General features: G+C 40.5%; 1 protein-coding gene across 1 annotated transcript in view; it reads right to left on the reverse strand.

The window, feature by feature from the left end:
* Positions 1–25,976, reverse strand: part of UST (uronyl 2-sulfotransferase) — a 321,994-nt gene that overhangs the window by 120,529 nt on the left and 175,489 nt on the right. The window contains exons 3-4 of the mRNA XM_003926823.4: positions 18,143–18,298; positions 6,434–6,513 (exon numbers count right to left, since the gene is read on the reverse strand). Coding sequence (XP_003926872.1) covers positions 6,434–6,513; positions 18,143–18,298 — 236 coding nt within the window. The remainder of the gene's footprint in view (positions 1–6,433; positions 6,514–18,142; positions 18,299–25,976) is intronic.

The raw sequence follows: 25,976 nt of genomic DNA on the forward strand, positions 1-25,976 counted from the left end.
GCTGACTGTTTTTTTGGTTTTTTTTTTTGTTTTTTTTGGGTGGGGAGGGAGTTTCACACTTGTTGCCCAGGCTGGAGTGCAGTGGCACGATCCCTGCTCACTGCAATATCTGCCTCCCAGGTGCAAGTGACTCTTCTGCCTCAGTCTCCCAAGTAGTTGGGATTACAGGTGCCCACCACCACACTTGGCTAATTTTTGTATTTTTAGTAGTGACGGTGTTTTGCCATGTTGGCTAGGCTGGTCTCGAACTCCTGACCTCAAGTGATCTGCCCACCTCAGCCTCCCAAAGTGCTGGGATTACATGTGTGAGCCACTGTGTTGGGCCAAGCTGGCTGTTAAAGGGCTCTTTGCTGGAGCCCACCACAGTAAAAAGAGCTTCTGGGAAGTCACTGATATCCACTGGGGGCCAGCATGGCAGGGAGGTCTGGCCTCTGTCCTTACACCCCCTGCAGTGGGCACTTCCATCTCCCCTGCCCAGGACTGGACCCCCAACCCCTGACCACTGCCCATCACAAAACACAAGCAGAGGACACAGCTGTGCTCTGCTCTCCGGTCTGTCCCAAGGCAGGAGAGATGGAAACGTTTGCTGTAAGAAGCTGAGACAAATGGGGAAGGAGCTGGGTGGTTGGGTTAGGGCTCCTACTCGGAGAGGAAAATAAATTGACAAGGCATAAAATAAACAGTAAGGAATAATCAGGAAATGAGGTGGGCCGAGGGGAAGTCCTGATTATACTCGTCCCCGATGGGCCAACACAGCTGGTGGCCCAGGCAGCAGCAGAGATCCACTCCCTATAGGGGGAAAAGCAGAATCATGAGGTATAAAGTGTCATTTTAGGAAGACGAGCCCTGCCAGGGTTCACATAGGGAAAACCCAGAGAAAACTCGCCCTTGTATATGGAACTTCTGCGCTGTGTTTAAGGAGGCAGAGATGGTGTTAACTGCTAATACCAATTTTTAATTTGGTGTTTTCTTCAAGAGTTTGCAGTGTCTGTCACATGATAAGAGATTTGAAGGGCACAGGATCGAAATGGATCACTTGGCTAAGAAGAATAAAAAACAAAGTCAACATTTACATATAAGAGGTGGAAATCAAATTGACTTGTGGAATTAGAGAAGTCTGATTTGTTTTGTTAAATGATGCCATCAGAGGGCAGAGTTTGTTAACAAAAGTTGTTATGAAAAACACTGCTCACATCAGTACTTGAGACTTCACTTGCAGGGAAGAGAAAAGGTGTCCAGTACGCACTCTCTTGCACATCACACCGCACTGCTTTTCCAGTGATTGACTTACTTTCACATTTTTGTCTGTTTGTTTTTGCAAGTGACTGTTGGCACTGGAGCCACCATCTGAGATACATGAGAAAACAGAAATGGATGCAAAGGAAGTGAGGGGTCATGGGAGAGAAAGAAAGAATGACATGTAAAAAGGTTAAGGGAAGTGGTGGCTTGACATTATTTAGCTTATTGGTGTTTCTTATAATGCATTTAGACTACTTTGATAACACCAGGCTCTGAGGCAAAACTTCTCTTAAGGTTTTCCCTGCAAAAGCACATTCGGAAGAGTGAGGGGCATTGTGGATTGCAAAAATATTTAGACTCCCCCAAAACATAGAAGCGTAGAAAACAAATAAGACTGGGGGCAGGGGACAGACAAATTTGAATTGTAGTCTGTCACAAGGCTTTCTAGCGTGTAGATCTGAGATAGATTTGGAAGGGCGCAAAGCTGATCTCTTTCAGAAACTGCTTCCTAAAGTTACTCTGAAGACTGGAAAAAGATACGTGCAACCATAGAATGCAAATACTGAAAATCCTACTGAAACATCCTAATAAAGAGAAGCATCTTTTAGGCTAAGGTAGTTTTGACTCAATTCTCCAGACAGTCCAGGTGAAAAACATTCATCTGGCTTGACTTTCCAGGGAGATCCAAAACTGTATGAAAGAGCAACCCACTGTGAAACTCAGGAGTCCACACCGAAGCCTGAGATCTCATAGAGGTAGTTCCTGTCCCTAGGCAGGAAACCTTTCCTGAGGCAAAACACCTGATTGGTCTGAACCAATTACTTCCCATCTTTGGGTTCATAGAACTAGATATAGTCAAATGGTTCCTTCTAACTCTAAAAAAAGAAAAAGGGGAAACAGGACAGGAAGACTACATGGTGAAAAAACAAAGTAGGTCAGCCATAGAAACACCAAGTGCTCACAGGATAGCATTTCACATGACTCAAGAGTGTCTAAATTTCAAGGTAAAATGCCATCTTTAACGGGATTTAAAAAAGGAAAGGGCAATTAGTTATGGTATAATGCCATACATACCCTTCAAAAGTTCTGAGCATTTGTCTGCAAGAAAAAGTATAGGGAGAGAGGCCTGACTTTCATGCTTAAAAGTCCGCTTGCCAGCAAGTATCTGCAGCATGTGAACGATGTGCGAAGGATTGGAAATATCAACAAAGAATATGAGGTTACAGTATCAGTTCTTCTCATGGGAACCTCATTATTCTGAAACAAGCAACACCTCTGCCAGCAGTTAGAAGAGTAGGTTTCTTAAGATCAGCTTCATTATCTTTATCCCTTATCATTCAAAATATATCTAAAAATTATTTTTTAATGTATGTTACAGTCCTTGGTTGGGCGCAGTGGCTCATGCCTGTAATCCCAACACTTGGGAGGCTGAGGCGGGCAGATCAGTTGAGGCCAGGAGTTTGAAGCCAGCCTGGCCAACACGGTGAAACCCCGTCTCTACTAAAAATAGAAAAATTAGCTAAGTGTGGTGATGCATGCATGTAATCCCAGCTACTCGGGAGGCTGAGGCAGGAAAATCACTTGAACCAGGGAGGCAGAGGTTGCAGTGAGCTGAGATCGTGCCACTGTGCTCCAGCCTGGGCAACAGAGTAAGACCCTGTGTCAAAAAACAAACAAACAAACAAACAAACAAACAAAAAAACACTAAAAAGTATGTCAAAGGCCTCTTAACAAGTCCCAACTTAGTTGTTTTTCTCTGTCAATTGCATATTGACGGAGAAATCTTCCTTAAATAAAACAATTCCCTTAAAGAAGGAAAAGCTGATTTTTAATGTCCCATGATTTGTGAGTGAAACAATCGTAGTCTTGTCATATAGTAAAGTTCAACTGATCATTCTCTTCCTTTTTATGGAAGTCTGGTAGCTAAGGGCTTAGGCCCTGGTGTGTGCATGTGAAGAGAGGAGGAGGGTGCTCCTCCGGAGTCAGTTTTGGCTTTCTATTGAAAGCAGCAGAGCTGGTCAGGCAGTCTCTTGTTATTTCCGCCTAAAACTCTGCCTGCTGTTCCAGTCCTGTCATGTCCATCCTGGGCTGCACTACATCCCTTTCGGTTCCACTCCACACTGTTCTTCTGCTGGTCGCTGTGCTGGGAAGAGCACAGCCGCTCACTTGTCTAAAGCTGACCCATCCCTCACATCCCCGCAGAAACACCTTCCCCGAGTCCTTGTCCCTCAGGGAGGTTCCTGCCTCCCACTTCCCCTAGGAGAAGCCCTGTGACCACCTTCTCCTTACATGCATCACCCTTGAAGAACTTAGAGTTTCCCGAAGGCAAGAGAAACATTTAATGTTGACTGCAGAAGCCCAGTTCTCACGTAGTGTATAGAAGAAAGAACGCCATAGGTATGTGTTTAATTGAGCAAAATGAAACTGAGGGAGGAGAAAGAGAGCCCAGCCCTGCCCTCAAGGCGTTGTCATAGAAACCGAGTCAGGAGCTGGGCAGTGGTCTACAGAATTGCCTTTTTAAGTGCCCCTTTGAATGTATATAGCATCTGATATAGTTTGGCTCTGTGCCCCCACCCAGATCTCATCGTGAGCTGTACTCCTGTAATTTCCATGTGTTGTGGGAGGTACCTAGGGGGAGATGATTAGAATCAAGGGGGTGCTTTCCCCACTACTGTTCTTGTGGTAGTAAGTTTCATGAGATCTGAAGGTTTTATCAGGGGTTTCTGCTTTTGCATCATCCTCATTTTCTCTTGCCACCGCCATGTAAGAAGTGCTTTTCACCTCCCGCCAGGACTCTGAGGCCTCCCCAGCCGTGTGGAACTATTAAGTCCAATTAAACCATTTTTCTTCACAGTCTCGGGTATGTCTTTATCAGCAGCATGAAAACGGACCAATACAGCACCCTTCTCGCAGAAGGCCTTTCCTTCACAGGTTCAGAGCATCCCTATATGGTAGGGGTGACACAACCGTTGCTGTTTTACAGATGGAAAATAGAAAAATGGAGACTGGCAAGAAGCTAAATGGCTGCCAAGAATCATGACCAGTGGGGAGGCCACTTCTGACACCAGAGGTGCTGACAGCCAGGCCAGCACTGTTTTCTGTAGACGTGGTATCTTGTAAAAGGCATTTATCATTTTTTTTCCTTTCAGAATTAAAGCAACGAAGACTAAACTCCTGTACATGTGTTTGATGGTAGAGGCCATCCAACAGAATATGGCCACCATGTTGTGCTCTGCCAACCCAAATAAGATGCTGGCCACGGCTTCTAACTTGTGTTTCATACTGTTCAGAGATAATTATTTAAAATTTGTGGCACTGCAATCTGTTTGGTTGTAAAGCTTTGACCTATGAAGCGAGAAGTGTTCATGAATGAGGTTTGAGGACGTCAGGGGTGACTTAGAAGGAAACATGCTAGAGCAGCGAGAATCAGAGAAGCAGTGCTTTTCTCTTTGGAAGTCATAAAACACAATGCCTGAAAGAGCTAACAAGCCTTATTATCTAATCATGTCTAATAATATGCTTGTGGCCTTCTAGAATTAAGAGGCAGGGCACACACCTCGGACAATTTAATAACGAGCTACTTTATAAACGTGGTTGAAAACACACTCCTAGCTGCCCAGCACCTGGCTCTGGGTCACTACGGAAAATCTGCAGGTGTCCTGTTACCATCTCAGGGAACTCTGGTTATCAAGAAGGCCTAGGAAACTTCAGGGAACACTTGCTTTGAAAGATAAGGCAGCAACTCCTTTTTTCTGCTTAATCACTTGCTTTACTGAATTTCATTCTTTGCACTTAATTTGCGCAGGACCTGCTGCACAGCAGGAAAGTCCTTTCAGGGCTGAAATCTTCTTCCAGCCAGGTGGGTGGTCAGGCACCCTGGACCAGGGCAGCAGCTCCTCCAGAGCCAGCCTCCCTGGTGCCTGCAGGAGCCACTAGGTCGGCACTAACTCACAGATGTTGCGTGCTACTCTGGGACCTTCGGTACTCTTGGGTGGACCTGCAAGGCACTGTCATCCCCATGTTAAGATGACAGAAGTGCTGTCAGATGGCCGACAAGGGAGGCCCGGGGGTTCCAAGGCTGGTCCCTGCAGATCTGCCTTTGGAATCAGTGATCTGTCAGCCTTTAGACAGCGGCTGTGAGTGCGACTTGGGCCAGCACAGGGAGAGCGTGACACTAAGGGCCATCAGCTCAGGAAGGAGGCACAGTGACAGTCAATCTATGCTCATGGACCACTGGGGAAGAGAATACTCAGAACTTGAAGCTAGTAATTTAACAATAGGGAGTCTAAAAACCTAAATGTGAAGATTTGTATTGTTATCAGAAGACCACAGCTGCTGGGGAAAAAAACCCTCAGGATTCTAAATACCTCCCCAGCACCAAACATGCAAGGCTTAGAAAATCAAACGGTATACAATCACACATTGCTTAATGTCAGGGATACATTCTGAGAAATGCATCATGAGGCGATTTCGTGGTTGTGCAAGCATGATAGAGTGTGAATACACAAACCTCGATGGCGAAAGCCTATTGCACATCCATGCTGTATAGTGCAGCTTATCACTTCTGGGCTACAAACCTGGACAGCACATGACTACACTGAATACCGGAGGTCACTGTGACACAATAATAAGCTTTTGTGTATCTAAACACAGAAAAGATATGGTAAAAATACTATAATATAATCCTGTGGATTACTATGTATGTGAGGTCTGTCATTGACCAAAATGTCATCATGAGGCACGTGACTGTGTTAAAAAGATAGACCGAGGCTGGTACTAGCTCTTGGATCCTAGAAATTACTCATTACTCTACCATTAAATTATTCCCAGAGTTCTGTGCAGGTTCAAATTGTATACAAATGTGCAATAAAATATTTATGCTAAAATACTCATCTCCTGCCTTCTTATTTGTTTCAATACAAAATCTGATTCCTTTTTAAAAAAGAGTTATTAGGTCAAATGGCTTCTCATTAAAAAGTAAATCCAAGTTTTTGTAAGATTTATGACAGTAGTCCAGGAAGAAATGAAGTTTCTGTTCAAATATTTCAAATTTTGATCCATCCGTAGCAAAAATAAATGGATTAAAAATGTCTGTTCAGGGGCAATTGTACTACCTTGTAAATAAAGGTGAATTTCTAAAGTAATTGTTCATTAGAAGAAAATGAAAGAACCATTAAACTGGAAAATGACTTACCTTGAGAAGTTGAGGAAATGAACATGTCGAGTGAATAAATAGGGCTGTTCGGCAGTGCTTATATTTTTAATCAGTTCCATCTATTAAAAAAAGTACATAATTAGCACATATAGGATCTGATTTACCAAGCCACATTAAGTTAAAGGTTATCTATCTGACTCTTTATTCCCACTTATTTCGGCTGGACCAGGGCCAAACAGCTGGGTTTTGTGCAACATTTATGAAGTTTTACATAAGGCTCCTTAGTGAATAAAACAGTGCTATCCAAACTGATAGTCCTGTGCCTCATTTAGTTGATTGTTACCATGAAAGCATTTCGGCTGGAGAAATCAGTGTGTTGCTGCACTAAAATATAAATAAAAGAATGCCTTCTGTCCCCTCCTTTAAAGTCAAATCAAGGAAAGAGGTTAGCCATTTTCTTATTCTATATTGATATTACTGGAATCTACAAAAATACTGAAACAGGTGCTGCAGAATTTAAATATCGGAATAAAATGAGGTACTACTTCATTATTGTTCTCCTTGTCTATAAAATTTATAAAGAAAATATTTTATAGGAAACACGTTAAACCCTCAAATATCTTGGTTTGTGGTGGGTGGTCATCTGAATTATTTATTTGCAGTTATCAGCAAAGCAGAAAGCAGTTTATATTCATATAAACTAACTTTTATGGCCTTCTGGAACATGTCATGATACAGAAAATATTTAGTAAAATCTGTTAGAAATTCCAAGCATTCTTATGACTCCCTAACTTCCTGAATTTCTCTTTCCCCGGTTTTTCTAATTGGCCCCATCAAAACGCACACATGGTGGAATTTTTGAAAAGCACATGGCAGCTTGCTACTTTGGATGAATGTCAGAAGTGCAAGATTTCATGTTTTATGAAACAGTTCAAGTTGAAAAACTGGAAACAAAACCAGTCATTCACATGTTAACCGCAGTAGCAACAAGAACAATAAAGAGTCTGGAACTCCAGGCTTGTCTCAAGCATGACAGAAAACCTGAGCCTGCCTTGTTCCTTCATGTCTAACACAGGACTGACACATACATAAGTGCTCGATAAATATTTGTTCAATGAATTAACTCCAACTAGCACGCGCTTTATAGATTATTATGCTAGGATCTCAGTGTGTAAACCTTGTAATTAGATATTGGAGCTCACAACGACTGAAGGAATGAAATTGAATTTTAAAGGTAAATGACTTGCAGTTCATAAACCCTGTGCTTCTGTTAGTCAGTGGCAGGTATGAGTGAATAATGGTCTGTCTGTCCTCGAGCTACAGAATAAAAGGAAATTGAATCCTGCCTCTTTATCTACTGTTTATCCTCAACCACCACCTGCAAGTGCTTGTTTTTGGTAGTAAAACTTCCTGCATGGTCACATTGTTAATTTTGACTTTTGATGGATTTACTAATAGAATTACTGATTTAGAGACATACCCATAGGTAATTTATCCCTGAGGGTGCCTGCTTGGAAAAATAACTCTTGACTGTGTGTATGTTTAATGTAAAGACCGTTAATGCTTTCATCTCTAGATTATTTTATTTAGATATTTCTCTGCACACAGAAGAGTCATACAAGAAAGCCCCCTAGTCCTGTACAAGAAAACTGAAGAATAGGTCAGAAGGAAAAACATTTGCTTCACATATTCAACATCATATTATATTCTCTAAACACATGTCAGTGTGTTAAATTTAATGGAAGAATAGTAGTAGTTAGATTTTGAGAATAGTGTCATAATAGTCATAAAGCTGTCTATTTCACAAGGAAGAAATGGATTAGCAGTGACAATGTATAACCCTCTCTAGACGTATCTTTAAACATAGAATGAAGGTACTAATGCTCATGTTTATTGCATTAGCACAGTGAAGGCAGAGGGTACATTTCAGCTCTAAGTGGTTTGATCTTCAAAAGCGCTAAAACTTTCCTTGTTTTTGGTGACAAGCAGTCATCTTCTGAACTTGTTGGTGCCATCACTTGAGGTGTCTCGCCTGGTCCTCCCGCCATGGCCAGCAGCCTGCCTCTTTCCTCGCCTTAATCTTATATGCAGGAGAGTCACCAGGGGTGACAATGGCACCACCTAAAATCACCACGAGACCACCTCTCCTTTCCCGGGCTCGTGCATGACCATTCCCGGCCTTTATTCTGATTCCATGGCATAAATTCACTCATCATCCATCCAGTACTTATTAGACACTGGAGATAAATATGGGAATAAGGTGGGCGGGAAGACACATGAAGAAGACAATGGAGTATGTCCTAACAGTGCCCTCCAATCCACCATGGCCACCAACACACTTAATCCTCACCCGTCTTTACCCTTTATCCAGCCTCATCTGTCTCTGGATGGTCTGGTTCAGGTTAATGGTGCTCGGCATGCTCCCACCTGTGATGAAGCTCTTTCCTGGACTTCCACATTCAATTGCGTGTTGAGCCATGTGAATTCTACCTGTGCTATTTACCTCAACTGGCTCTCAGGACCACACATGCTGTGGTTAGCCAAATGAGAGCCCTCCTTGTGCCTTCCTCACACTGAAGCCTGACCAAGTCCAAGCTCAGGTTTAAGTCCTCTCTTCTAGAATATTCTGCTACTCCTTGTGTGTCTAAGTACTAACCACTCTTTTGACCTCTGGCTAAAATATCTACCACCTCCAAGTAGCCTTCCTGGATAGCCCTTCTCACTCAACATCCATTGATCTCCCCTCTGTGTCAGGCAATGTACTGCTCGGGGTTATCGCTATGGAGGTGACGGGTTTGGTCCTTGCTGTCAAGAAGCTCAGAGTCTTGTGGGTGAGGTGGACTAAGAGGCAGGTACAATCATGTGATAACTGCCACGAGGTAGACGGTAGATAGGTGAGGCACCTCTTTCTACCTTCAGATGGGGAGGTAATGCTTCCCCAAGGAGATGTTCCTGAGTGGTCTGGAAGGGCCCAGAGGAGTTGTCCTGGAAAGAATGGAACTCATGGCATTGCAAAAAATCAAGAGCAGATACAAAAGGTGAAACATAAAATGACATGACACCAAGAAACTGCAGGAGTTCAGTGTGCTGGAGGTGTTCAGTGATCCGAGATGGGTTCAGCAAAGTAGCAGGTGAGACTAGAGACTCAGGTAAGAGCTGGATAATTGAGGGAAGTGCGCATCACAGCAGGAATTCTGACATTGATTCTGTGGGTGATCACTAGCCAGAAAAGATTCTTTTTTCCAGATCTGAGGGCAGGGTGGAGAATGTGAAAAAGGGTGAGGATTAGATACAGAAGCTCAACCAGGAGGACTAGGCAATCATCCCTACCCTAAACAACAATGGCACAAGCTGAGGTGATGGTTTTCAGTATGGTCCCAGACCTGCAGCATCAGCATCACCTGGTACTTGTTAGAAACACAAATTCTCACGCTCTACCCCAGACCTTCTGAATTACAAGGAACTCTAGGGGAAGGGGTTCCAGCAGTCTGTGCTTTGCCAAGCCTTCCAAGGGATGCTGCCTGAACATGTGAGAACCACTGAACTAAGTCAATATAAGTAAGTCGGATGGGGAGGTTCCAAGAAGGTTAAAGAGGTGGTCACCTGGCAGGGGGAGTGGCCAAGAGAGCTTCCTTCCCAGATTCCTAGTTAGAACAACTGAACACGTGATGGCATCCATTTGTGGAGACGGGCAATGCTGGGGAGAAACAAATTTGGCTGCAAACAAGGGAGGAAATGGGCTTGGTTTTGAACGTGACCTTCCACACACTCTATCTGAAAAATTTCAGGATATGCACTTTCTACATTACATTGAAGTTGAATTTGTGCATAAGATTTGAGCTGGAATGTAACTTCTGTGAGGGTTGCGGGCAGGCTTTATCCCCTAGAAAGCCTACTCAAGCTACCTGCACAGAACATACATCCCATAAATATTTATGAAATGAAGATATCATCTTTAGAAATCCTTTTTCGAGTCAAGAAATGTATAGTTAGCTGAAGACAGAATTACCTAGCATCCAGACTACAAATTTAGCCTTTTTGAGACAGACCCATATGTTCATGATCCTGGTGTTGCATGGAGCAAACAGTCTTACCATCATAATATCCAGGACGTAACCATTAAACAGACTTCCATTTTTTGAGTGCACCAAAGTGCTCTTTATACACGTGCTGTCATTTTATCCTCACAAGAATGCCATGGATATTATTATTATTATTATTATTATTATTATTATTATTATTTTGAGACAGAGTTGCCCAGGCTGGAGTGCAATGGTGCTATCTTGGCTCACTGCAACCTCTGCCTCCTGATTCAAGTGATTCTCCCGCCTCAGTCTCCTGAGTACCTGGGATTATAGGCACTTGCCACCATGCCCAGCTAATTTTTCTATTTTTAGTAGATACGGGGTTTCATCATGTTGATCAGGCTGGTCTTGAACTTCTGACCTCAGGTGATTTCACCCGCCTTGGCCTCCCAAAGTGTTGGAATTAGAGGCATGAGCCACTGCACCTGGCCATGGATAAGTATTATTCTTTCTATGATATAGGTTAAGAAACTGAGGCATGAAAGGCTGCATTAGTTGCTTTAAGTCTCATCCAGACAAAGAGGTAAAGCCAGGATTGAAATCCAAGTCTTTCCAAAATCTAAACGCTATTTTTTTTTTTTTTTAAATGAACTGGCTGAATCTACTCACCATTCCCACTGAAATTTGATACGTATGTTAACCTTTCAAAATGGAAGGAACAGATTGGTTAGCACAAAACTCTGGAGAACAAAGAGAGTTTATGGAACAAATTTTCTGCTTTTCTTGTGATGTGCTGAAAATTTTAAAGAAAGTTCTAACAGATGAAAAAGCATTAAGAAATAATACAAAAATAAAAGTTTTAGAATGCCAGAGATAATACTTTTTAATTCTAGGTGGGAAAACAGAGTATATCCTAACAAGAATGGGAAATTAAATTTTGATACTAAAAAAGATAACTGTGTAATGGAAGATATCTAAAAGGAAAAAAAAACACACACATACACACACATCACAGTGCATCAGGAAGTAGTTTCTAATCTTTTGCTTTCAACCTGACTGGCTGGCATGGTAGAGCAGAAGGCCTTTACCTGCAGTTCTATCAACACAGTCAGACTTGGCTCCTGACTTCTTTGGCAAATACTTGACCGCAGAGATGGTATCTAAGCCCATGTGGTTCATAAGTGAATTCTGTGTCACTCATGAACACCTAAATGTCCTATAATTTTGCAAAGCATTTTAAAGAAAGAACATGTTTTTAATATATCAAAGAAAAATAGAGTAGCTCAGAGGAGGATCCTTGGCCCTTGAACCTCAGAGGCCTGGAGGATGGCTGGAGGCTCCGGTGACCCCTCCCTCTTCTCGCGGTTTGGGGTAGCCCTGGTAAGCTGGAAGCAGGGCGGCCTGCAGGAAGCCGTCAGGGCCACACATGCCTGCAATGAAGAAGAAGTCCACCAGGGGGAGCAATGACATGATCCAAGCAAAGAGCCTGGGTCTGAATTACACAGAAAATCAATGTCATGGCTGCAACGGGAAGGAAAGGAGAAAGTTATTTTACGTTTTCAGGCTTTGCATTTCCTTTTTTTTTTTCCTACCAAGTTTCTATTAGCGGACTCAGTTTCTGTCTGTAGGGCTCCAAGACTAGACGTCTGCAGGGCTGTGTGAACTGATGTGGCGTGGAAAGGGACTAGGTTCCTCTCTTTGGTTTGACTCCAAGGTCCGGGTGCAGCACCTCTCATGCCTGTGGACACTGTCCCCACTTCTATAAAATTGGGAAGTGCTGAAGGTCATTCTAAGAGAGGCTTTTCCAAAACCTGTCAAGCCAGAGGAAGGTTCCCAGGATAAATACAGAGGCTCCTGCGTGGACACTTTAAAACTCCTGCGAAGATGCATGGAGTCTTCGGCGGTTTCAGAGAGTCTCAGGTGAGAGCGGGATCTTCCTAAGTTAGTGAAGGATCCACTTCAATATAGGAAAACTTTCTAATAATTAGAGGCTTTCGTGCAATGATTCCTCGCTAGTGCTATGCATGAAGACCTCTTCGAGTATTTTCCCCCAGAATACAAATAACTTTGGCTCTACCTTTACAAGTTTCACTCTGTATTTTGCAGTGGGACCTGGATACACATATTGTGAGTAGGCTCCCCAGCAGATTTTGGTGCTTACAATGGTTAAGAACCATTTTTTAGCCGGGCGCGGTGGCTCAAGCCTGTAATCCCAGCACTTTGGGAGGCCGAGGCACGTGGATCACGAGGTCGAGAGATCGAGACCATCCTGGTCAACATGGTGAAACCCCGTCTCTACTAAAAATACAAAAAATTAGCTGGGCATGGTGGCACATGCCTGTAATCCCAGCTACTCGGGAGGCTGAGGCAGGAGAATTGCTTGAACCCAGGAGGCAGAGGTTGCAGTGAGCCGAGATCGCGTCATTACACTCCAGCCTGGGTAACAAGAGCGAAACTCCGTCTCAAAACAAAACAAAACAAAACAAACAAACAAACAAACAAAAAACAAAAAAAACCACCATTTTTTATTAACCTATGAATGCCTAGTGTTCCATTATTGGAAGGCTAAGCATTCCAAAGAGTCATTTAAATCCTTCTGCTCAAGGTCATCGCCAAGGTCTGATTGCAAAAATTCAAAAAATTGCAACCTCAGGCATAAATGTGTTAAAGTTTCCTACTGTCTACTAAAGAAAGTTCCAACTCTTAAGCCCAGCAGCCTTTAAAGTTCAGGATTTGACCCCCATTTGCTTTCAAGTCTTATTCTTCCATTTTATTCTTAATTCACACTGTATTTTAATCAGATTCCTGTACACACTTATTCCTCCTTCTAAAATGGGGTGATAACGCTTTTCTAAGAATGTTGTCTTGAGGATTAGGCTTAGGGTGCATTAATATCTAGTGGGCTGCCTGGTGTTTAATATGCACCTTAATACTAGGTCCTCAATAAATATTCATCAAAGTGAATGAACAAAAAGCAGAGAAATCTGCTTAATCTGCTTAAAAATGAATAAGTACACCTTTTTTTTTTTTTTTTTTTTTTTTTTTTTTTTTGAGATGGAGTCTTGCTCTGTTGCCCAGGCTAGAGTGCACTGGTGCAACTCCAGCTCACTGCAATCTCTGCCTCCTGGATTTCAGTGATTCTCCTGCCTCAGCCTTCCAAGTAGTTGGGATTACAGGCGTGCACCACCACACCCGGCTAATATTTGCATTTGTAGTAGACATGGGGTTTCACCATGTTGGCCAGGCTGGTCTCAAAGTCCTGACCTCAGAAGATCCACCTGCCTCGGCCTCCCAAAGTGTTGGCATTACAGGTGTGAGCCATAGCGCCCGGCCCACCTTGATTAAACAGATGGCCAATAACCATGCCTTAGGGATCCCCATAGCCTCTAGACTTTTTCAAAGTTAACATGGTTTTTTTAGGTGAGATGAGTGTTTTTTCCCTCTAAGTCTCATTGCTTTCTAGTCACCATTCAGACTTGAAACTTGCAGTAGGCAAGAGCAGTAGGAGAGGGATGTTTAAAATATTGTAAAGAAATACTGTTTTGATCAAGAGGCTAAAGCTATCTAGGGCACACTCTTCATTGCTCCAACTGGTAGAAGGACATGGACTTGCCTAGTATTCCACAAACCATGAACTGGAGCTCCGCAGAATGCAAATGAGTCAGAAACACTCATAAAGAGTTCCCTGACCAATGAAGACCGCAAAGACAGAAACCTAGTTAGTTCCTTTATTTTTGTTTGCAGTTTTGTTTTAATTTTCAAAGTCTTTAAAATGCAAATAATCACTGTGAATTGATTCGTTTAGGACAAGGCATGCAACATTTACCACATTTATTGAACCATAATATTTTCTTTCTTTCAGTGTCTTAGAGGGCTAGGATTCTCAGGAACATACCGAGGGGAATGCTGATGTGATGATTTCGACAGAGCTTCTTAACTCTGGCTGCATCATAAAATCTCTTGTGGCACTTTATTAAAGAAAAAGTTTTCTGGGCTCTTCCCCAGAATCTCCAGGAGAAGCGCCATTGCAACTCCAGGTTTTAAAAGGCTCTGCTGGAGATTCTGCTGTCCGGCCAGAGCAGATAAACATTGCATGATGAGAATGCCTTTTGGATTAAGGAAGGCCTGCGTTCAAGGCCAAGTGCCACTGATAGTCATTATAATGTATCTGGAAATTTACAATCTGAGTGTCTTAAGTGTCTCATCCATAAAACAGGGATCATACCCACTCAGTAGTATATTTTTAGGTCCAAAAAGTTCAATGAAACAATGAAGGAAAACAATTAGCATGTAGTAGGTGCTGTATCCAATATGTAATCCTCAGTTTCAATAGAAATAGAAATAGTAAAATTATTTGCCTTCTCAGTACGCTGGTCACTTTTGATTTTCTTTAAAAAGAATGAAATTAATTGTGGATTCTCATAGCTGTAATACGCCTGCAGCATGTGACCTTTATTGTATTTAGAGCAGTGTTTGGAAAGCTGGTGTCACATCTTAACCAAAGATGGTTGTGAGGTTTTTTGGCAATCACACCCTACATCTTCTGGGGAAAACAATGTCCTATTCTTCAAAGCTGTATGTAATCTCTATTTTTCAAGAGATCATTTCAGCCAGCTTAAGAACCTGAAATCTGGTTTTCGAGCGTAAGTGCAGCCATGTCATCACGGGTTTGCAGTACGAGCTGTGCGAAGGTCCGACACGTGGCCAGCAGCAGCTGCCCGTGCTCTGCTGTTGAGGCGGAGTTTTCCAAAATATGAACTTCAGAGGTATTCTATTTCTATAAGGACAGATGTAGTGGGATTTTTATAGGCATTCTAACATTTGGTGTCTTCACGTTCCCTTTCTTTTTTAATAATCCCTTCAGTGTCTTGTTCCATTTAATAGATTTTTAAAATTTAGCTCTGTGGTGTGGTGTGGTGTGGTGTGTGTGTGTGTGTGTGTGTGTGTGTGTGTGTGGTGTGTGCTGACAGCTATCCTCCAGAGGGCAATGCATGTGTGAATCTGACTGTGGCTCAGAGAGATGCCTTTTTGTATGAATGAAATGGAATAGATAATTCCAGTCCTTAGAAATGGATACTATTTCAAAGTTCATTTGTAAGTCAGTAGTTTGGAACTTGCAGCACCTTTTCTCAAAAAAGAAATGCTCTACATGGTGGATAAAGTCCCAGGCCAGCCCACAAGAGTCTGTTAACTCATACTGCACCTGAAGCTGAACTGTGATTAACTCTAGAGGACAATGAATTCTATGGGAACAAATTTTCAGAATTCCACTGTTTATGGGTGAGAACAACTGACTAAAATTTCCACTTGTCTTCTAAACCATTTCCCCTTCATTTCTCTGATAAATTACCAAAAAAGGAGCTCTTCATACCACAAATTACTTCTTGAATATATTATATTAAAATAATATATTTTCTCTTTTATGCACATTGAAACTCTAATAAAAGCAACACATAGACCAAAACAAAAAAGTGAAAGTGTTTTTCTCAATGTTGTTGAACTTCAAACTGGGTTTCTTGTCATTTTATTTCCTGGCTACTCTCTCTGCAGGCCAGAGCCAGATGAACTGGCTGCAGAGAGGCAATGGTCACTGTTATTAGTTTGTTTTTACATTAAAATTATATATTTGTTTTTTCTACCTTATCTTTACCTTTGCCACGGGTTTTTTAAACTGCCTGATGATTTAATAGAAATCTGGAATAAGGAAGTAATGAAATACATTCTAGGTCACACTGACCACAGGAATCAGAAATGTTTCAACGGCACAATATACAGATTATGCTAGAAGTTGTACAAATATGTCACAGAATCACAGGGCTGGAAAGAACCTTCAAAGATTGTCTAGTTTATACTCTGGCTTCCAGACAAGCCAACCATTCCAAACAGATGACAGTTAGCCTATATTTTAGAAGAGAAGGAGGACTTTGTCTTTAACCCTTTCTGGATCTACCAATCTATGCATGGTTAGTAAATTACTGTTAATTTTTATTCTAAATTCTTCCATTCATAGTTACAATTGTATTTTACTTTTTCATGTTTCTTCCTCAGAGGAAACTAGGTAGGTTCATCTCTATAAAATCCCATGCTGTCTTTAAAGACTGTACTTTGTGCTCTTTCTTCTAAGCATCCTGAACATCCCGATGTCTAATCCTTGAGTTAACGTTTGTCCTGCTCCCTGCGGGTAGTTTGCACTCTCTCCTGCCGTGGGAACTAAAATCTAGCACCTGTGTTTTAAGAGACATCTGGGAACTGAGCATGATTATATTTAAGTATAATCCAATAAGCAGGCTGCTAAGAGAGTCAAAAGAAAACCAAATTTAATAATCATAACAAAACTGCAATAATGAATTTATTTATAATTTCTTTCAGGCAGTTAAAAAGGCATCACTAGCCTAATTATGTTAGCTCTTCAATCAAGTAAGGAAATCAGAGAGAACCTGCCCCTATTAAACAATGTTATACATAAAATTCAATATCCTTAAATGCCACCAAAGATCATTCTTTTCAACGGAGACCCTACTACGGAACCTACAAGGTATAATCTTAAAATATTTTCTGCTGATTCATAATGACTCTTTTACTATTGGTTCTGGGAATGACTATTTAAACTCAATACTGAGTGGTTCTTTAAGGGAAATTTGCAAAGGAGTGGGCAATTTGATCTCTGTATTATGAAAGACTCAAAACATGGTGACTCTAGAGCAAGTGTGGTTGGCTACGTTACTGCTGTCTTAAAACAGTTCCACTTTCCCCCAAGATAAAATGGAAATACAGAATTGGTAAATTAAGAATGAGAGTCCCTCCATTTGTGAGGTTCTGAATGTCTCCAAGCTGGAGATTACGTCCAAAGAAAATGGACATGGGTGGACATTTTTATAATGATCATCTCATCCTGGGGGTGAGCCACGTTCTTTGTTTCTTCCCCACACGCAGCTACCACTCATTTGGTGGCTGTTCATGCTACATATGTAAGGGGACAGAATCAAGTTTCTGAGACCAGGATGACAAACTCATTTCTATAAAATGACCACGAGACCACTCCATCTGACTTTTCTACATTAACAAAGCACCCCCACAGAGACTGTTGCCCCTACCTCTATACAGGTTTGCAAAGTAAACCTTTATAGCTTCTTGGAAGAGGACAGCACTCCCATCCTACCACCAGCATGTCCACTTGTACAGCTCAGCTATATTAGGGCAAAAGTGTTCCTGCGAAGTGGGGTGATTCTTTTCCTTCCACTGAACATTCCAAATGCTGCTCTGAAAGCCTAAGCTCCTCTGAGTTCCCCGTAGCAGGAAACTCATGTCACATCAACCAATACAACCCTAAAGATCCTGGACATTGGTGGGAAAATGCAGAGGAAATAATATTACAGTAAAATCTTCTGATTTTGGCAATGAGGATGTCAGCATTATTTATAGCTTGGTGGTGTGACTCTGAGTTGTAGATATTGCTGATTTTAGCTAATTAGACAATGGCAGGTGCACAAAGTCCTTCATCAGTGCTAAAGGAAGTAGCCCTCCATGGGAATTCCCTGGTTTACAGAGTTCTTATGGAACCCTTAACTTAAATTTCCTTCTACATTCTAGCAAAAACACTGCAGAAAATTGAAACTCTGGTATTCATTCATCAGGAGTCTGAACGATGACCTGTAGGGCACCCACTAGTTACACGAATGAGCTGAAGCAAAATACAGGTTAACAATGGGCAACGTCAACTTACTTGTTCATTTTTAGTAAGCCTGGTTTTGTTGTGAATGTCTGATGTGACCAAATTAAATCCGTGCTTCTCCGACAAGATTCTTAGAAGCAAGACCACGGTACGGCTCCCACACTTGCCTACTCTGTTGTATACCACCTGGCTTGGGAAAGGTAGTACCTGGGAAAAAACCAAGAGAACAAGCATGAAACGTATGTATGGAAATACTTGTGATTCTTCCCTCAATTTCAGAACAGGAAGTGTTTGATATAATAAATCTCAGTGAAAAGGGTCTACAATCAGGTTAATAAAAAGGATTATAATAAAAAATTTATTATGATTATAACAAAAAGTTCATCAGAAGTGATAAACTCTATTTATCTTTATGGTATAATGAGAGAAATGTTGGCCTTATTTCTGCACTGGTAAATTTCATGCAGTCTCTAAGCTTGATTATCAAACTTGTTTTGTTTCTTTTTAAAAATAAAATACATAAATATGTTGCTAAATGACAATATTTTTTGCAAGTTTATGCTTTATGAGAACAACTTAATCTATAGAGTGATCAAGAAAATACATGGTAATTTTCAAAACTGAGATATAATTCACATACTATAAAATGTACTCTTTGTGAATGCATACTTCAATAGCTTTTAGTATATTCACCGAGTTTGCAACCATCACAACTATCTAATTCCAGAACATGATTTCATTGGCCCCAAAAGAAACCCAAGAAACCCTATACCCATTTGCAGTCACTTGCCATTTCCACTATTGACCCTGGACCCTGGAAACCAATTGATCTACTTTCTGTCTCTGTGGTTTTGCCTATAGGAATCTGGATATTTAATATAAATGGAATCACACAATATGTGGCCTTTTGTATCTGGCTTCTTTTACTCAGAATAATGTCTTTCCAGGCTCCCCCACGTTGCAGTGTGAGACAATACTTCACTCCTTTATATTAATAGCACATTGTGTAGATATACCATATTTTGTTTACACACTTGTCGGTTGATAAACAAGCAGATTGTTTCCATTTTTTTGGTCACTCTAAATAATGCTGCTATGCATATTTGTGTATGAATTTTTGTGTGGACGTATTTTTGATTCTCTTGGGTATATACCTAGGAGTGGAATTGCTGGATCATATGGTAACCATACGTTTAATTTTTTGAAGAACTGCTAAACCATTTTGAATACAGCTGTATTTTAGATTTCTACCAATAACATATGAGGGTTCCAATTTCCACACATCATTGCCAACATTTGTTATCGATATATACGTATTTTTTCTTTTTGGACAGGGTCTTGCTCTTCTGCTCAGACTGGAGTGCAGTGGCATGATCCTGGGCTCACTGCAACCTCTGTCTCCCCAGCTCATGTGATCCTCTCATTTCAGCTTCCCAAGCAGCTGGGACTACAGGCACACACCACCATGACTGGCTAATTTTTGTAAATTTTTTTGGTAGAGACAGGGTTTCATCATGTTTGAGACCCAGGCTGGTCTCAAACTCCTGAGCTCAAGCAATCTGCTGGCCTCAGCCTCCCAAAGTGCTGGAATTACAGGCATGAGCCATCACGCCTGACCTGTTACTGTCTTTTTGGTTGTTTATTATACCTATGCTTGTGGGTGTGAAGTGATATCTCATTGTGATTTTGATTTGCATTTCCCTATGACTAATGATGTCGAGCATTTTTTCATGTGCTTATTGGCCATTTGCATATTTTCTTTGGAGAAATGTCTATTCAAATCCATCATCCATTTAAAAATTGTCTTTTTATTATTGTATTTTAAGAGTTTGGTATATATCTTTTGGATTCGCAAATACATAATCTGCAAGTATTTTCTCCCATCCTGTACTTTGTCATTTCATTTTCTGAATGGTGTCCCTTGAAGCACAAAAGATTTTCATTTTGACTAAGTCCAGTGTATCTAATTTTTCTTTGGTTGTTTTTGGTTTTGGTGTCATATTTAAGAAACTATTGCCAATTCTAAGAGCATAAAGATATACATTTATGTTTTCTCCTGGGACTTTTATAGTTTTAGTTCTAACGTTTAGGTCTTTGATCAATTTAAGTTACTTTTGTATGTAGTGTGAGTTAGTGGTCTAACTTCATTCTTTTGCATGCAAATATCCAACTGTCACAGCACCGTTTATTGAAAAGATTACTTTTTCTATTCTTTCCCCACTTAGCCACTTAGTACCCTTGTCAAAAATTCACTAACCACAAGTGTATTTGGGGTCATTATTATTTCTGGATTCTCAGTTCTATTTCCTTAATATATATATTTATCCTTATGTCAATACCACACAGTCTTATTATAGCTTTGTTATAAGTTTTGAAATTGGAAAGGGTAAGTCCCTATAACTTTGTTCTTCTTTCTCAAGATTGTTTTTGGCTACTCTGGGTCCTTTGCATTTTCATGTGAACTTTAGGGTCAGCTTGCTAATATCTGCCCAAAAATGTATTTGAGATTTTGATAAGGACTGCATTGAATCTGTAGATGAATTTGATGACTACAGCCACCTTAACAATATTGTCTTCCAATCCATGAACATGGGATGCCTTCCTACATAGTTCTCCTTTAATTCATTTCTTTGATATTTCATTGTTTTTATTGTTCAAGCCTTATACTCTTGTTGCTGAATTTATGTTTTTGATGTCATTATAAACGGAATTATCCTCTTAGTTTCATTTTGGAGTGATTATTCACTGGTGAAAATACAATTGATTTTTCTACATTGATCTTACATTCCACAGTCTTGCTGAACTCATTTATTAACTCAAATTGTTTTTTTCTGTGTGGGTTCTTTAGGATTTTCTATAAATAAGATCATGTCATCTACAAGCAGAGAAGTTTTACTTCTTCCTTTCCAATATGAATGCCTCTCCTTTCTTTTTTCTTTCTAATTGCCTAGTGGTTAATGATTTTTATATAATATTATTTACTTTTTATCTATCTTGATACACTACTTTTGATCTATTTTGATATACTATTATCTACTATTCATACTATTATCTACTTTATTACTTTTCATAGCTATTATTAAAAGCATCTGTAATTAATCATTTACATCTACAATAAAATAATATTTCCATTTTGAATGCTCAGCATTAAGAACTGACAATAATCAAAAGATTCCTACATTCAGCACATACTCATAACAAAAGGTCATTTTGAAAAGCTCAAAACTAAATAATAAAGTACAGTATAAAATTATAAATATACTGCAAATTTGCCTACAGTTAGCCAGCTGAAATTTTGCCTTTGCAATTATAGGTTAATTTAATTTTTCTGAAATATTTTTATGCGGAGCAGCATTAAATAAATTTGAAACTTAAAGGCTAGTTGTCACTGGAATAAAATACAGTACCGATATCATTCACTTAACAACCAGTCACATGCCATTTTGGTGCGGTTTTTCCATTACGTATTTTTTTTCTTATGGGTAAGACCTTGTTTCTTGAGGGCCAGGCTACTATGTGTCCCCACAGTGCCTAGAATGTGCTTTGTACATAAAGAGCCTTAATAGATACTGAATGAGTCCTGGCTGCTCTAAGGAATTTAATGCACTGCTTAACATTAATTAATACAATGATTCCCACTAAAATGTGAAACCAAGAGAATCTTCAAATACAGCTGCTGTATTTGATCAAATGCTATTCAAAGTCATCAGGGAAAATAAAAAGATGATCATTTTAATTGGTCATTTTTACTTATGGTTTCATCATCGAGTACTTCAAAAGTCTGTTTGTTGGCAACTATTGCATAAGTCCAGATATTCAGAAAAATAAATGACATTCTTGGCCATAAGATTATGAACAGGAAGGCTGAATTAGGCTTCATGTTTAGTTTAATGATACAAATAGCATTTATAAGATAGACTTTCCATTACAACCAGGCTGGGGTATGAATTATGGCTATGACAGAGCTGCCAACATAAACTCAGAGTTTAATTCCTCCATAGAAACAAACTGTTCAACAATTAGGATAGATGCATTTTTTTTCCTGCCTTACAGCACATTACTGAACAGCAAAGAAGAATTTGTTACGTCTGAATTAATGATCTAGAAGATGTGAGTTACCACATAAGTAAGCACTTTATTACAAAAGTACAGGTACATCTTGGACAATTTAAGTGAGTAAGGCACTCACCTAGAAAACTTAGGTGAAGTCACTTGATTTCTCCTGAATTGTTTGGGTAATCAACACAGTAGCAGGCTTAGTATCTATCTTATTCTTTTCACTAATAACCAGCAATGTGACTTACCTTTAGGCTATTGATTAATTCATTTTTTAAAAAAATGTTAATTCTATTTTTTTAAATAGTTGTGGCAAGCTCCCAACTAATGGTTTAAAGTTTTGTTATTTAAAAAGAACACTTATATAAGAACAAAAAGTCCTGTATCATTCCTGCAGCTGGATCTATGATAATAAATTTAAGATAAAGGAGGGCTTAACATCCTCACTGGGACTGCATTTCTGTCGTTTCTCTAAACACCAACACACACCTACATGACATGAATCTAAAGGCAGGAAATGTGTTTTCACTAAAATTTCTGGAATCAGCCTTGTGTGTTTTAAAGAAAGACACCTTATGCACGACCACAAACATAAATTTAGGGTGGGGTTTTTCATCATTTTCTAAAAGAACCTATGTAATGCACTGAAACTTGTTGAATTAAGCAGCTAAATCAATGAGTTCATTTTGGATACAGTGTTAAAATGAACAACAAGAAGTGTGGTGTGCGCCTGTAGTCCCAGCTACTCAGGAGGCTGAGACAGGAGAATCGCTTGAACTCAGGATGTGGAGGTTGCCATGAGCTGAGATTGTGCCATTGCACTCCAGCCTGGGGAGCAGAGTGAGACTTCATCTTAAAAAAATAAAAATACAAATAAATAAAATAAAGTAGATTTGTTTCTGAAGTTCTGCTACAAAAATGGTCATCACCTTTTACTTGAAATGTACTTTCTGGAAAGATGACAGAAAAAAAAAAAAAAAAAGACTGATTTTTAAGGAAGGAAGGCTGACCCTGTCCTAGGTTCTGTGCCATGTAAACCTTTTCATCCTTGATTAACAATACAGAATCAAACAGCATAACTGTCTTTTACTCTGGCTGTGCATTTCTCTAAGAGTGTAAATTATCAAATGGCTTAGTTATCATTAGTAGCATCCAAGTAACTCCTCTGTGTGCCCCTCCATGTTCCTCGGAGTCACAGATTCCTAGCATAATGGAGTTTGAGCTCCAAAAGCAACTTAGAATAATCCATCCATTCAATACTACCCCCCACAACTATCACCCTCTATGACCCCCATCTCCAGCCCAATCTGCGTTTGATTTGGATAAAATTTTCCTATACACTATGTAGATATTGTAATTATTTTACATGAGTAAACTGGGGCCCAGAAATAGCATTTGGCATCTTCAAGGTCACAAAGCTAGTGACACAATCACAAAAGCCCGGCTCTTGGCTCTCCTGACGCCTAAGAGGACATTTCTTTTAAAACAAATCGAATAGTGAAGAGAATTTTTAGTTTGACTTCCGTGGCAGAGATACTATTTCCTTTTTAATGTCTTACATGTATGCAACCTCATTAAATACACTATTTTTCAACAGTCAGCGATCACAACCAGTACCACCAGCCATTACTCAGCCGTGACTCAAGTCCCCAGAAGGCTCAAGTGGAACTGACAGGAGCAGATTTAGCCTCTCTCTCCCTCCTAAGGACTCTTTCTAGAAAACGAATGGAAGCCCAGAGTGTCAATGTGCTAATGGCAGCAGAAGGTGGCAGGATGTGTACTTTTCCCTTCCTTCCTTCCTTCCTTCCTTCCCCTGATATATCACAAGCAGTCAAAATGGACAGCTGGCTCAAATATTGTCAACTGCTTCCACGGGGCGGTGGGGGGGGGGGGGGCGGGGAACAAACAGGAACCAGTAAGTTACAGTAAAATGTATACAAAATCCTAAATATATTTGGAATGTCTATCAAGGCAAGGAAACGCCCTCAAATGATAAACTCAATCGCTGTGAAAAGACTTTAAAAGACTTTTTCTAATCAGTCTCAAAATCCTTGTTATCCTTAACCAATATTTGCAATTGTCCGGCAGAGAACTCCATCCTCTATTTTAAAGTTCCTCTTACCATTTGCACACAGAGTTTCAATGCTCACTCTTTCTTTAGATGCCCTATAAAGAAGTGGACATGAAACTTCTCAAGCACCCTCTCCCTCCCCCAAGTGATTCATTTTTGGCAACTGTGGTTATACGAATGTTATGTCTGTGATTTCTATTTTATGGCCAATTTGTAAAAGTGAAGGGGCCTCCGAAATATTTCATTCTACGAATTATATATTTTTATGCTGCCTGCCTTGCAAGTTCTGCAAATGCCACAAATCCCCAGAGCCTGACAGGCTTGTGTGGGGCATGCCAAATAAACAGAAATCTTTCCAAGTCCTGAGCATGACAGTAACCACCACCAGATGACATCCACAAGTTCAATAGCTCAGCCCTGGTTTGAAATAGGGAGAAGAGAAGGAAACCTTTCTAGGTAAAAAGCAAATGTGGTCTGGATCATGACTTTCATAGTCCCTGAGACCCAGAGTCTGTAGGGCTCTTCTGGGGATTAGTAATGTTAGAGGAATTAACATCAGTGGTGCTTCTAAGTCTTTGCAAAATGATCCTTAATATAGTACAAGGTATGGTTCCCAAATAACTGTATATTCAAATTCCTCGTGGAATCTTAAAAAATGCAGATTTCTGGGCCCCACTTTAAGACTAACTGAATCAGAAAGTCTAGGATGAGAGTCAGGAGTCTCTCTCTAAAAAGCTCACCAGGGTCCTCGCCACCTCCACTAGCTTTGAGAAAGTGCTGTCACAGAGGACTCTCAGCTTTCTGTATTAAGTGGCTGAGTGGATCCTTGCAGCCTTCTGAGGGATTAAGGCTGGAGCGAAGGTTGCCTGTGGGATCATGGCGGGGAGTTGAGGTGAAAGGTACTGTGGTGTCTTCCTGGGGTCTTACTGTGTGTTAATGGGCTCCACTCACATTTACCAGTCATAATTAACCTCAAAGTATGCTCACACTCTACCCGACTGGTTAGAGAACAGGTGTGCTGGTTAACTGAATGCGTAGGTTAATGGAAATTTATACTAAATGCTGTTGAAGCGTTAGACCCTTAACACGAATATGATACTGCCTGTGAACTGACTTTGCTTGAAGAATAAAACTGCACTTGATGACTTTTCAGCACCTCCATTTCATGGTTAATCACACTAACACTCAAAAGAGTCACAGCCAGGGCTCTGCAAGGCCTGAATTCGGAGATAATTCTGTTCCTCACTGTCCATATGAGGAACAGAATTGTCCTCATATGGAGCAGCTTAAATCCACTCAGCTAATCTTCATGTTAAATTCCTAGGAGACTGTGGTGCTAAGAGCCAGTCACTTCACATCCTTGAGCCTCCATTTCCTCGCCTATAAAAAGGGGAAAGTTAGATTATAACCCAATAAATGCTATTTTCTTCTGAAGCTATTAAATGATTAATTTCAATCTATATTGCTACCAGGATATAACCCGGGTTCAAGCAATCCTCTTGCTTCAGCCTTCCGAGCTGGGATTACAGGCACTTGCCATCGTGCCCAGCTAATTTTTGTTTTGTTTTGTTTTGTATTTTTGGTAGAGGTGTGGTTTCACCATCTTGAACTCCTGACCTCGTGATCCACCCACCTCAGCCTTCCAAAGTGCTGGGATTACAGGCGTGAGCCATCACACCCAGCCCTTCTGTTTCTTTAATGAATATACTCCACAAGGAAACATGGTAAAATCTAATTTTAACTTTTAAGGCATTTTCC

The sequence above is a fragment of the Saimiri boliviensis genome, chromosome 4, assembly GCF_048565385.1.
Source record: "Saimiri boliviensis isolate mSaiBol1 chromosome 4, mSaiBol1.pri, whole genome shotgun sequence".
Taxonomy (NCBI): Eukaryota; Metazoa; Chordata; class Mammalia; order Primates; family Cebidae; genus Saimiri; species Saimiri boliviensis.